A 14,987-nucleotide genomic window follows, 5' to 3' on the forward strand; every position below is an offset into this window, starting at 1 on the left:
CGGACCATTTTGCTGGTCAATGACCAGAGGTCTTTTTACAATTTGGCAATTTTGCGTCCTTTTTTTCCCACAAATAGAGCTTTCTTTTAAAGGTATTTGACTGACTCTGCGATTTTTATTTTTTGCGATATAAACGTAAAAAGACCGCAAATTTTGAAAAAAAATGATATTTTCTACTTTTTGTTATTAGAAAAATCCAATAAACTCAATTTTAGTCATACATTTAGGCCAAAATGTATTCAGCCACATGTCTTTGGTAAAAAAAAAGTCAATAACTGTATATTTATTGGTTTGCGCAAAAGTTGTCACATCTACAAACTAAGGTATGTTTTCTGGAATTTACGCAGCTTTTAGTTTATGACTGCCTATCTCATTTCTTGAGGTGCTAAAATGGCAGGGCAGTACAAACCCCCCCCCCCAAATGACCCCATTTTGGAAAGTAGATACCCTAAGGAAATTGATAAGAGGCATGTTGAGCCCATTGAATATTTTATTTTTTTGCCTCAAGCGATTGAATAATGACAAAAAAATTTTTTTTTTTTTTTACACAAAGTTGTCACTAAATGATATATTGCTCACACATGCCATGGTTATATGTGGAACTGTACCCCAAAATACATTCTGCTGCTTCTCCTGAGTACGGGGATACCACATGTGGTCGACTTTTTGGAAGCCTAGCCGCGTACGGGGCCCCGAAAGCCAAGCACCGCCTTCGGGATTTCTAAGGGCATACATTTGTAATTTCACTCCTCACTACCTATCACAGTTTTGAAGGCCATAAAATGCCAATATGGCACAAAACCCCCACAAATGACCCCATTTTAGAAAGTAGACACCCCAAGCTATTTGCTGAGAGGCATGTTGAGTCCATGGAATATTTTATATTTGGCACAAGTTGCGGGAAAATTACAAACTTTTATTTTTTTTTATTTTTTTTTCACAAAGTTGTCACTAAATGATATATTGCTCACACATGCTATGGGCATATGTGAAATGACACCCCAAAATAAGTTCTGCTGCTTCTCCTGAGTACGGGGATATCACATATATGGGACTTTTTGGGAGCCTAGCCACGTACGGGGCCCCGAAAACCAAGCACCGCCTTCAGGCTTTCTAAGGGCGTAAATTTTTGACTTCACTCCTCACTACCTATTACAGTTTTGAAGGCCATAAAATGCCAAGATGGCACAAAACCCCCACAAATGACCCCATATGCGAACTGCTGGGAGTGTCAGTGAAATGTTAATGACACCCCCAGATCAGTTCGCATATCGCAGTGCGATCTGCAAACTCGGATCGCATGGTGTGAACACCCATGCGATCCGATTCTGCTGCGGACCAAAAAAAGGGTCCCGTGCGAATTTGCGGTGGGTGTTTTTGCTTAGGTGTTGCAGCCTCTGGGGCCTTTAAAAAAGGAGTGTATATGTAATGACAGATCACGTGACACTTAGATTGCACACGGGTGGACATCATTTCACTAATTATGTGACTTCTGAAGGTAATTGGTTGCACCAGAGCTTTTTATGGGCTTCGTAACAAAGGGGTTGAATACATACGCACATGCCAACTATCATTTTTTTTATTTCTGAAAAATAGTTTTATGTATATATTTTTCTAATTTTACTTCACCAACTTAGACTATTACAGGCATACCCCATGTTTAAGTACACAATGGGGTTTATTTACTAAAGCTGAAAAGTGCAAAATCAGGCTCACTTCTGCATATAAACCAATGAACTTCTAACCCCAGCTTGTTCGATTAAGCTTTTGTAATAAAACATGGAAGCTCATTGGTTTCTATGCAGAAGTGAACCTGATTTTGCACTTTCTAGCTTTAGTAAATAAACCCCATTGTGCACTTAAAAGTGGAGTATGCCTGTATGTTCTGATCCATCACATATAATTCAGATTAAAAAAACATCAAACTAAAGGCTGTAATGTAGCAAAATATGTAAAAAGCCAAGGGGGGTGAATACTTTTGCAAGGCACGGTAAGCCTTTAAAATTAGCACTTTAGATTTTTCATGTTCGTGTCCCATAGACTTTAACTGTGTTTTCACAATTTTTTTGTCTGTTTACAAGTTCTAATGCGAACCAAACCGGGGGGGGGGGGGGGGAGGAGATGTTCGGCTCATCCCTATTTATAAATATGGGGCTTCCTTACTGAAGCAAAGAGTAATGTTAAGCAAAGAGTGTTATGCACTTCATGGTATTTTATAGCTACCAGTTTTGTAAAACATAAAAAAAAATTTTTTTTGACAGATACAATATACACATTACCTTAAAGCGGACCTTCAGTAAGTTTTCCAACTTTCCATCTATTAAATCTTCTGCCCTTGTTTTAACTTTGGATAGTAAAACATTTTTTTCTGCCATTAAATACTTTATACAGCCCACTTCCTGTTTCTTGTCTGGTAAAAAGCCTAGGCTTATGACATCATGCACAGCTCTCTCTCACTCTTGTGAGAGTTTGCCAGGAAGGGGGATAAGTCATAAGAGGACAAATCAGAGATTCCGGGCTGCAGAGCTGGAGGTGTGCCTCAGCTGCCCTCAGTTAAAATGGATGCAGCCAGACTTAGCGGAGAGAGATTTCAGCAGCATATTTGGCAAGTACAGAATCACTGTATATATAAAATAATATACAAAGTGGTTAGAGGGAAGCTTCAAAATGGCAAATATGTTTTTATTACAAATTATGTGAGCAGACTGCAGTTCCTCTTCAAGACTTCAATTGCAGAAACCTACATCATAAAAATCAAATATATTGTAAGGCATTTACCTGGTGAATCTGTATGAGGATTTGATGATGTGGAAAATACTACAGGGTTTGTAGTAGATAGGAATAATGTTATTGTGTGAAACATGAATCAAAGGACAGGAAGGGAGATTAGGGATTTTTGCGGTGCTAATTAGCAAAGTACAATTAATTAAAGTACAAAGTTAGTAGTACAAAAATTTATTAAGTTTGAGGTTAAAATCAGTAGCAATATATGCTTAAAAGATTCAGAATAATGCAATACAGTGGTTGTTCTCGTCAAGCACACATAGTCCCGACATGTTTCGCATTAGATTGCTTCTTCAGGGGATGTGTGAATGTTTGAACAAGATCTAGACCGAAAATACAAAATACAAAATAATAATAAAGTATATCACAAAATTCATAAGTGCAGAAATAGGGAAAAAAAAAAAAAAAAAGAGAAACCACACACAAACACACATCAAACCCACCTTCAACCACTACGTTGGTGGTAAAGTAGTGGGATTGTCCACCTCGGGGGTTAGCCGCAGCAGTGCTGAATCGCAGGGGGCTAAAAAGCCAACCCAAGGAAACTGATAGAAAAAGGGATATATAGTAAAAAACCAAATTTGAAATTTTGGGATGATTTAAAGTTCTTTGAATACCTAACTTAATTTTAAGGTTGCTAAAATAAAACAGCCTTTTGGGGGTGAAAAACCCTCTAAAGTATAAAAATTGAGAAAAATAGTACAAGGATATATTTTAGTTTCAAATGTATTACTTACGTAGGTTGGATAATTGTAAGCAATGGGGACGCTCGTATTTTGAAAAAAATCTTTTTGAGCACTCAGGGAGACACACCTGCACAGAAATACCAGCTGGGTGGCCAATCAAAGAGAAAACAAAACGAAGATTAGAAGAGTTAAAGTAGATAAAAAAGTGTATCTCAAAAGGGTGGTGTGTACATCATAAACTGAGTGTTATAAAGACACAAACCCTCAGGCATATAGATATACGCAAAGAGTTAAACATTCGCATCCCAAGGCATAGAATTCAGACATATGCAGACATATAGAAAGAGACATGGACAGTAGCCTAGGTCCAAAGGGTTGAAACACCGGCAAAGGGATAAGTGAACGTTTTTTTTTTTTTTTTTTCTTATTGTTTTATTGTATTATTGTATTATTTGAAATTTGTCTGTATTGATTTGTTTTGAGTATAAAAATACATCATGTATATGTTTATATGTTTATGATATTACTATGTTCTGTTATGTGCAGCTTTTAGAGAAATATTTTTTGTCCTTCCCTTTTATGATTTCCCACCCGAATGGTCCACCTCTACGGTTTCCCCATCAGTGCTGTTCGCACGGACGCCCGGGGGCATAGGCGCCTTGTGTGCCACTGCCCCTCTTTAGCGCTGCGACGCTCCCCTTACATTGATCGGAAGGATTGGCCATTTCTTTTGCCATTCTGTTCCGACCCTTTTTTCCATCGTTTTTTGCCTCTACGCCTGACTGGGCGGTCGGATTGGTGGTCGCGTTCGTCTATGCCTTCGCCTTTTACGAAGGCATCGATCGTTCCCCTCTTTCCTCCGCCCACATGCCTGAGGCATTATGGGATTTGTAGGCTTATTCAGTCTCGTCCCATTGGTGAGCATGCGCAACAGCGCTCCTTTTGTCCGCATCAGGCCGACTACGTCAGACGCCGGCTTGATGGCGGGGCATATAAAAAGCCTTCGTAATATCGTCATTCCGTTGCGGGTCGCAGCCAAGGGTGACGCTTGATCGTTCAGACTCTGTACTTTTCGGTAAGCTTACTGTTATATCCTCCAACATTTACTCGATCGGTCTCTTTTTTTCATTTGCAAACGTTCACTTATCCCTTTGCCGGTGTTTCAACCCTTTGGACCTAGGCTACTGTCCATGTCTCTTTCTATATGTCTGCATATGTCTGAATTCTATGCCTTGGGATGCGAATGTTTAACTCTTTGCGTATATCTATATGCCTGAGGGTTTGTGTCTTTATAACACTCAGTTTATGATGTACACACCACCCTTTTGAGATACACTTTTTTATCTACTTTAACTCTTCTAATCTTTGTTTTGTTTTCTCTTTGATTGGCCACCCAGCTGGTATTTCTGTGCAGGTGTGTCTCCCTGAGTGCTCAAAAAGATTTTTTTCAAAATACGAGCGTCCCCATTGCTTACAATTATCCAACCTACGTAAGTAATACATTTGAAACTAAAATATATCCTTGTACTATTTTTCTCAATTTTTATACTTTAGAGGGTTTTTCACCCCCAAAAGGCTGTTTTATTTTAGCAACCTTAAAATTAAGTTAGGTATTCAAAGAACTTTAAATCATCCCAAAATTTCAAATTTGGTTTTTTACTATATATCCCTTTTTCTATCAGTTTCCTTGGGTTGGCTTTTTAGCCCCCTGCGATTCAGCACTGCTGCGGCTAACCCCCGAGGTGGACAATCCCACTACTTTACCACCAACGTAGTGGTTGAAGGTGGGTTTGATGTGTGTTTGTGTGTGGTTTCTCTTTTTTTTTTTTTTTTTTTTTTTCCCTATTTCTGCACTTATGAATTTTGTGATATACTTTATTATTATTTTGTATTTTGTATTTTCGGTCTAGATCTTGTTCAAACATTCACACATCCCCTGAAGAAGCAATCTAATGCGAAACATGTCGGGACTATGTGTGCTTGACGAGAACAACCACTGTATTGCATTATTCTGAATCTTTTAAGCATATATTGCTACTGATTTTAACCTCAAACTTAATAAATTTTTGTACTACTAACTTTGTACTTTAATTAATTGTACTTTGCTAATTAGCACCGCAAAAATCCCTAATCTCCCTTCCTGTCCTTTGATTCATGTTTCAAACTTTCAGGGATGAGGTGCCATCTTTGTTAGGTGTTGCTTGAGGCTGAACCATCAAAATTATTCCAATGTTATTGTGTATTTGTGTATGCAGTGGTGCTTGAGCTAGGATAAAGTGTGGCTGTGGTGTGTAGTAAGTAATAAAAAAGGTGAGGTAGAGGTGGTAGACGATAGTTATATGGTAGAGTGGCTGTGGAAAAGGAAGAAGAGGGTAGACTAGTAACAGAAGAGGTTGGATTGGATACTGTGGTCATAGTAGAGGTTAGATTAGATGCTGTGGTTGTAACAGATTGTAAGAGTCCAGGGCTTACTATGCATGCACCAATGGCACTTTGCCACAAGAGGAAATCTGTACCAACTGAGCATGCGTCAAAGACGCCTCAGGGCGCCAACCCGCAACCTGCGCAGAAGACTTGATGGAAAAGGCGGGAAAATACCCAGGAGGCGCACAGGAAGTGACATCAACCTGATGGAAAAAAGTGAAAAAATGCCCAGGAGGCACACAGCTTCCAGATTGGAACCGGCCCCGGCTTGGATCTCGACCATTCTTCTTCTGATTAACCCATATATGCTTTGTTGCCCAACTGGACTTGACCTTGGCTCGGATCTCGGACTAAGGATTGTGGTTCTCGTTACACAGATGTTGGAGTATCCATTGTGGTAATAAAGGTTAGAGTAGCTGTTGTGGTGAATGTATTAACCCCTTCAACCCCGGACCATTTGGCTGGCCAAAGACCAGAGCAATTTTTGCAATTTGGCACTGCATCGCTTTAACTGACAATTGTGCGGTGCGACATGGTTCTCAAACAAAATTGACTTCCTTTTTTCCCCATAAATAAAGCTTTCTTTTGGTGGTATTTGATTACCTGTGGTTTTTATTTTTTGCGCTATAAACAAAAAAATAGCAAAAATTTTGAAAAAAAAAACATTTTTTATTTTTTGCTATAATAAATATCCCCAAAAAATATATAAAATTACATTTTTTTCCTCAGTTTAGGCCAATACATATTCTTCTACATATTTTTGGTAAAAAAAAAATGCAATAAGCATTTATTTATTGGTTTGCGCAAAAGTTATAACGTCTACAAAATAGGGGATAGTTTTTTGGCATTTTTATTGATAATGTTTTTTTTTACTAGTAATGGTGGTGATCAGCGAGTTTTATCATGATTGCGACATTATGGCGGACACATTTGACACTTTTTACGCAATTTTGGGACCAATACACATTTATACAGAGATCAGTACAATTAAAAATGCATTGATTACTGTGTAAATGTGACTGGCAGTGAAGGGGTTAACCACTAGGTGGCGCTACAGGGGTTATGTCCTAGGGAGTGATTCTAACTGTGGAGGGGAAGGGCTGTGTGTGACACATCACTGATCACAGCTCCCGATCACAGGGAGCTGTGATCAGTGACAGCGTCATTAGGCAGAACGGGGAGATGCTTGTATACATTAGCATCTCCCCATTCTTCCTGACCGTGAGATGATCGCGGGTATCCCAGGGGACATCGAGTCCGCGGGATCTTTGATCATGGCCACGGGGCTGCCAGCATTACCTTCTGCCACAGTAAATCTGTGTGAGGCGGTTTGGAAGTAGTTAAAGGAAGCACTTGAAAAAGAAACTGAAACTCTGGAATGAGCTCTAGTAAAACCCATGCAGAAAATTAAAATGTTGTGTTATACTTGGTAGGTCAAAGTATATCAGTAAGAGCAAAGAACAGCACACCACAAATGTTCTGCATATGGGAATAGTCTAAAAGCCATAAACCTTTATAAGGTAATAAAAGATAAATACATTTATAACTACTGTTATGCAAGAGTCAAGTCCTGGGGAAAAAAGTGTGGGAACTCCCACTCAAGATCCACTCGCCCACCAAAAAAAAAAAAAGATACGCTCATATGCACAAACGCTTCAAAAGTGGTATTTTTCATCCAATTTTCATATTGTGTGTATGAAGCTTAGTACATAAAAAAAACAATCCTCAATAAACATAAATACGGTAATTCTCTGAATAATCAGCATTCATTTAATTGTGCTTCCATGCAAATGTGAACATCAAGTTCTGATCTTTATTGGGGAATTTTATTTTGTATACAGAGTGTTTATGTGGTGAGTTTACACTTTTCATTGAAAAGAGTTTGGATAACACAGGGTTAAACGGAAAGGTCATAAATCAACTGCACATTATTTGGACAGAATGCTTGGGGAGATAGTGATGTGTTCCTGCTTAGGAGATGTATATTAGCTTGGGGGGCTGCAAACTCTGCAGGGCTCCAACACACACTCGCTGCTATTCCAACCCTTCACATATTTACACATCAACTTCCATCCTGGCATTAAACTTTGCCAGGTATTGTGCTCAGCTTACCACCCCAAACTGATGTTCCTCCCTTAGCTCACCTCTCTCCCTGCATGTCCTGTGAGCAGAATAGCTGTGCACCTCCTCTGGGTTCTCTCATCATATGGCACTGAAGAAAGAGGAGGGGGGGATTCAGCGGGACACACAGAGCAAGTATGCAGGAGACTGGGGGACTGGGGGGGGGGGGGGGGGGTGAGGAGTCAGAAAATCAGGAGGGTCCGGCGGGGAGGAGTGCATCATGAGAGGTCTAACTAAATACAATCTCTTAGCAGCAAGGACCTGATCTACCCATCAGCTAGCTGTGATTGACAGGTAGATCGAAGCGGAAGCTGTCATGGAGCCCCCTACTGGCAATGCCTGAATGGTCAGGTGTGCGGCACTTACTATTGTGAGCTGTGTTGGCAGCTGCTGGTGTAGCACTTGCCACATAGCTCGCATACTTCAAAGTCTTGCAGGACACGGCTGCTAATGGGAACTGAGTTCCTGTTGCGGTACAGGAACTCCGTTCCCATGCGTTCCCGCAGGACTTGAGCCCTGCTGTTATGACATATATTATAAAAATATTTTTGTAAAACTGATGCAGAAATTGCACACATATAAGGCTGAGTGGATCAGTTTGAAAACACGTGAATTCCCGAATTGTAATAATGAGCCAGATTTTTTTCTGATGTAATGGTTTCTGCTCAGAGACAAAAGTATTAAAAGCGGCACTTAAAAATATAGGAGCTTCCCCAATAAGGCAAAGATTAACATAAAACAAAGAGTAACATGCACTTCATTGTATTCATTGTATTTTATAGCTACCACTTTTGTAAAACACAATCAAAAATAGTTCAGACTTCAGTTGGAGAAAACTACATCAGATAAATCATACATATTGTTAGACATTTACCTGGTGACGGTATATGAGGGCGGGATACTGTGGAAACAGCTGCTGGGTTTGTAGTGGATAGGATTGATGGTATTGTGAATGCAGTACTGCTTGAGGTAGGATAAAGTGTGGTTGTTGTGACTGGAAATGAGGAGGGTAAACTAGTAACAGAAGAGGTGGAAGTAGATGTCATGGTCACAGTAGAGGTTGGATTAGCTGCTGTGGTGGTAACATATGTTGGAATGTCCATTGTGGTTGTGCTAGTAAAGGTTGGTGTGACTGTTATGGTGGTAGTAGAGGTTGTGGTGAAGGTTTTAAAGGAAGTACTTGAAAGAGAAGTCACAACTCTGGAAGGAGTTGTAGTAGAACCTAAACAGCAAATAAAAAAATTGTGTTATACTTGGTAGGTCAAATTATCAAAAGAGCATCGCATGATAAATGTTCAACATATGCAAAAAAAATAACTGACAAATGCCGCGTACACACAACCGGACATTTCAGCGGACTCGGTCCAGCGGACTGGAATCCGTTGGACAATTCAATCATGTGTGGGCTCCAGCGGACTTTTTCTTCCCAGAAGTCCAGCAGACCTAGAAATAAAACTGGCTTCAAATCTTTCTGACAGACTTGAGTCGGGTCAAAAAATCCGGTCATCTGTGTGCTAGTCTGATGGACTATAACCAATGCTAGGGCTACTGGCTATGAACTTCCTTATTCTATGTCACCACGTTCAAATCCGCCGGACTTTTAGCCCTTGTACACACGGTCGGACATTCCGACAACCAAATCCGTCGGATTTGTCCAAAACTGGTGTTGCATACACACGGTCGGACAAAGTTGTCTGAAAATCCGATCATTCAGAACGCGATGACGTTATTTCGTTACGACGGGACTACGTTCAGGCTAGTAGCCAATAGCTTTTGTCTAGGAATTTGATCTGAGCATGCGTGGCACTTTGTCCGATCGGAATTCTCTACAAACGACAAGGTCCGATCGGATCATGTTGTCGGAAAGTTTTATAGCCCAGCTCTCAAACTTAGTCCGTCGGATATTCCAACGGAAACAGTCCGATGGAGCCCACACACGGTCGGATTATCCGACAACACGGTCCGATCGGACATTTTCCGTCGGAATATCCAACCGTGTGTACAAGGGCTTAGAGTGATTGTGTGCGGCCAAGTTTGTTTGATTGAAAGTCCAGCGGACCTCAGCTGCAAAGTCTGTCGGATTGTCCTCCGGACCAAGTCCGTCGAAAAGTCTGGTCATGTGTACGCGGCAAAACACTTCTCAGTGAACATTTAAGGCAACTTTGGCAAGGGAGAAGTATTATTCTTTTAAAAATGTTAGTTACAGGGCTGTGTTTGGCTGTTATACTTTTGAGTCACAGACACAAAATGTAAATGCAATAAATTAACACACCAGAACTGTTTCAGATTTTCTTATCTCTATATTTTGTCTCTATCAAACACAAAGTTATGAAGCCAATTGGCATGGATACAAAAATATAAAAAAGACATTGATCATAGACATTTTTCCTCTAAATCTTATTGTTCATAAAGGATTTTCGGTCTCAAATTTTTTATTGTGAATAATACAAAAGTAAAGAACACAAACAGAAGTATTCATGACCGCGAGCACGGCACAGAACGTTAAGTACAAAAAGAAAGAGCATGGTGTTCACAGCACTGTGTTCATAAAACGCTAAGCACATTACTAGCGTACTTTACATTGGAACAAGGAAACATACCGGTGCATTCGATAGAAAAACAGCCAGTTAGGAAGGGGAAAACCCCCCCACCACCATCAACCCAAAACATATAACCATCATGGTAGGGACACAAGAGAATGCAGGGCAAACGGGGTAGTCGTCCGACTGACCTTGTTCATGGCACAGAGAATACAGTTAGACAGAATGTAGTCATAAGCTAGGAGGAGGTAAAGAAGGGGAGGTACAATGGGAAAAAGGAACGGGCTAGAGAGAAGGGGGCAGAGAGGGAGAGACAGAGTCAGTGTCGGCAGGACGGCACAGGGCCCCCGGGGACCATCAAGTATTTAGGTCTGAATTTAGGGTGCAAGGAGGCTTGTGTCAAAGTCTGGGGGGGAGGAAGTTATCCACCCAAGGGGTCCAAATTCAAGAATGGTGGGGGACACGATCCAGTAATGTTGCCTCAATCTTGCTATGAATCATGGCTCGGGTTACCCTATTTTTAGTTTCAATTATATACAGGTTCGGGGTTTTCCAGGCTTTGGCAATGGTCTGCTTTGCAGCCGTAGTCAACTGAAGAAGAAGGCGAATTTGGGCTTTGGTATAGTCTCTTTGTACATGATTTAAAAGTGCAAGGGCTGGGTCAGGAGCCAGGGTATCATGAAGTAGTATGGAAGCTATTTGAAACACTGCTAGCCAGAATCGTTTCACTATCGGGCATGTCCACCATATGTGGACATGTGTACCCCTTTCTCCACAGCCTCGGAAGCAAGCCGGCGAGTAGGTTGGCAGAAATTTCGAGATCCTAGCAGGGACCAGATACCCTCGCATAAGCACTTTATAATTAGCCTCCAGAGCCACTATATTTTGGGTGGATGATTTGGTATTGGCCCATATTTGGGACCAGTCCTCCTCATCAAGAGTCAGTTGCAAGTCCTTGGACCACTGCGCAGCATAGAGAGGAAGGTTGGATGGGAGGGTGGTGAGATGAGTATAGATGGTTGAAATGATACCCGGTGCGTGGGGGTCTGAGGAGCATAACTTTTCGAAGAAAGACAAACTTACGAGAGAGGAGCAAGAACCGATCGTTTCCCTGACAAAGTGGGCTATTTGAAGATATCTGAAGGTTTCAGTTGGGGGTAATCCAGCCTGAGTTTGAAGAACTGAGAAGGGTTTAAGAGAAGTATTAGTGACGAGATCGAGTATTCTGCAAAGGCCAGCTTGAGACTAATGGTAAAAAGACCTAGGTTCCGTGAAAGCCGGGCAGAATAGGGGGTGTTCATAAAGGATTTTAAAAGCCCCGATATGACATCTCAAAAATCTATCAAGCTTACTTCTGACTTCAAATAAAAATTTGCATGTGATTAAAGTATATGTAAACCACCACCTTGTAAAACAACACATTCAATTTTATAAATAAATGAAAGACAAAATATTTGTGCAAAGATATAAAAAAAACAAAAAACCTTTTTTCCTTTTTTATAAGTGATCACATAACCTCTGTTCTCAACTGCATAAAAGCTGGGGGAGGAAAAACAGAAGCACACTGAACTACCCAGTGATAGACTGCAGGGGGGGGGGGGTGCCAGGACAAGTCTTATCATTGGAGGAGAGCACACTGAGTTCCCAGTACAGCTAGAGAACTGAATATGTTATTCTCCGCTGCTTAGTGTGGTAATTCTTTAACCACCTCAATACAGTGCAGTTACACCCCCTTCCTGACCAGACCAATTTTCAGCTTTCAGCGCTCTCACAGTTTGAATGACAATTACTCAGTCATCCTACACTGTATCCATATGAAACTTGCGTCCTTTTTTCCACACAAATAGAGCTTTCTTTTAGTGGTATTTAATCACTAGTGGGTTTTTTATTTTTTGTGCTATAAATAAAATAAAACGTAAATTTTGTGAAAAAAATGCCTTTTTCTTCGTTTCTGTCATACATTTTTGCTAATTAGTAATTTTTCTTCATAAATTTTGGCCAAAATTTAAACTGCTACATATCTTTGGTAAAAATAACTCACATTAGTATATATTATTTGGTCTTTGTGAAAGTTATAGAGTCTACAAACTATGGTGCCAATCACTGAAAATTGATCACTTCTGATCAGGCCTTCAGTACATCAGGTGTACCTCATTTCTTGAGACACTAACAAGTCAGGAAAGTACAAATACCCCCCAAATGACCCCTTTTTACAAAGTAGACATCCCAAGGTATTAAGTAAGTAGCATGGTGAGTTTTTTTAAGTTGTCATTTTTTCCCACAATTCTTTGCAAAATGAAGATTTTTTTTTTTTTTTACTAAATTGTCATATTATCAGGTTATTTCTCACACACAGCATATGCATACAACAAATTACACCCCAAAATACATTCTGCTACTCTTCCCGAGTACGACGATACCACATGTGTGAGACTTTTACACAGCCTGGCCACATACAGAGCACTAACATTGATGTAGTACCTTCAGACGTTCTACGAGCAAAAATTACACATCTCATTTCTCAACCACCTATTACACTTTTGAAGGCCCTGGAGTACCAGGACAATGGAATTTCCCATAAAATTACCCCATTTTGGAAAGCAAACACCCCAACGTATAATCTGTGAGGCATAATGAGTCTTTTGAACGGTTCATTTTTTTCCAGAAGTTTTTGGAATATGTGGAAAAAAATTAAAACGCATTTTTTTTTTACACAAAATTGTCAATTTATAAGATATTTCTAACATATAGCATGTATATAGCAAAAATTACACCCCAAAATACATTCTGCTACTCCTCCCGAGTATGGCGATACCACATGTGTAGGACTTTTACACAGCCTGGCCACATAGAGAGGCCGAACATTGAAGTAGTACGTTCAGGCGTTCTAGGAGCATAAATGACACATCTCATTTCATTCCTACCCATCACACTTTTGAAGGTCCTGGACCACCAGGACAGTGAAATTACCCACAAAATGACCCCATTTTGGAAAGCAAACACCCCAACGTATATTCTATGAGACATGGGCTGGAGATAGGTACTCGGGTACTCTGATGGCCTGGTGACAGTTACTCGGGTACTCTGATGGCCTGGTGACAGGTACTCGGGTACTCTGATGGTCTGGTGACAGGTACTCGGGTACTCTGATGGTCTGGTGACAGGTACTCGGGTACTCTGATGGTCTGGTGACAGGAACTCGGGTACTCTGATGGTCTGGTGACAGGTACTCGGGTACTCTGATGGTCTGGTGACAGGTACTCTGGTACTCTGATGGTCTGGAGGCAGGTACTCGGGTACTCTGATGGCCTGGTGGCAGGTACTCGGGTACTCTGATGGCCTGGTGACAGGTACTCGGGTACTCTGATGGCCTGGTGACAGATACTCGGCTACTCTGATGGCCTGGTGACAGGTACTCGGGTACTCTGATGGCCTGGTGACAGGTACTCGGGTACTCTGATGGCCTGGTGACAGGTGCTCGGGTACTCTGATGGCCTGGTGACAGGTACTCTGATGGTTTGGTGACTGGTATTTGGGTACTCTGAAGGGCGGTGACAGGTACTCATATGGACTGTGACAGGTACTCGGGTACTCAGATGGACTGTGACAGGTACTCTGGTACACAGATGGACTGGAACAGGTACTCGGGTACTCAGATGGGCTGTGACAGGTACTCGGGTACCCTGATGGACTGTGACAGGTACTCGGTACTCTAATGGACTGTGACAGGTACTCGGTACTCTAATGGACTGTGACAGGTACTCGGGTACTCTAATGGACTGTGACAGGTACTCGGGTACCCTGATGGACTGTGACAGGTACTCGGTACTCTAATGGACTGTGACAGGTACTCTAGTACTCTAATGGACTGTGACAGGTACCTCGGGTACCCTGATGGGCCGTGACAGGTACTCGGGTACCCTGATGGGCCGTGACAGGTACTCGGGTACCCTGATGTGCCGTGACAGGTACTCGGGTACTCTGATGTGCCGTGACAGGTACTCGGGTACTCTGATGTGCCGTGACAGGTACTCGGGTACTCTGATGGGCTGTGACAGGTACTCGGGTACTCTGATGTGCCGTGACAGGTACTCGGGTACTCTGATGTGCCGTGACAGGTACTCGGGTACTCTGATGGGCCGTGACAGGTACTCGGGTACTCTGATGGGCCGTGACAGGTACTCGGGTACTCTGATGGGCTGTGACAGGTACTCGGGTACTCTGATGTGCTGTGACAGGTACTCGGGTACTCTGATGTGCTGTGACAGGTACTCAAATACTCTGATGGACTGTGACAGGTACTCTGATGGACTGTGAGTGACAGGTACTATGAGGGGTGGTGACAGGTTCTCTTTATTGGGGGGGGGGCAATCAGTATGATTGGTGTACACTGTATGCGGTAACGAGATGTTACCGCAATCTCCTCCTCACA

The 14,987-nt window shown here is 41.6% G+C and overlaps 1 protein-coding gene across 1 annotated transcript in view; it reads right to left on the reverse strand.

Annotated features, from left to right (window-relative positions):
* LOC143986717 (uncharacterized) overlaps positions 1–14,987 on the reverse strand; it is a 90,720-nt gene that overhangs the window by 26,693 nt on the left and 49,040 nt on the right. Inside the window, exon 17 of the mRNA XM_077485121.1 lies at positions 8,890–9,237. Within this exon, the coding sequence (XP_077341247.1) occupies positions 8,890–9,237 (348 nt within the window). The remainder of the gene's footprint in view (positions 1–8,889; positions 9,238–14,987) is intronic.

This window comes from Lithobates pipiens, unplaced genomic scaffold (assembly GCF_037356315.1).
Source record: "Lithobates pipiens isolate NorthernLeopardFrog02 unplaced genomic scaffold, aLitPip1_a1.2 Scaffold_18, whole genome shotgun sequence".
NCBI lineage: Eukaryota > Metazoa > Chordata > Amphibia > Anura > Ranidae > Lithobates > Lithobates pipiens.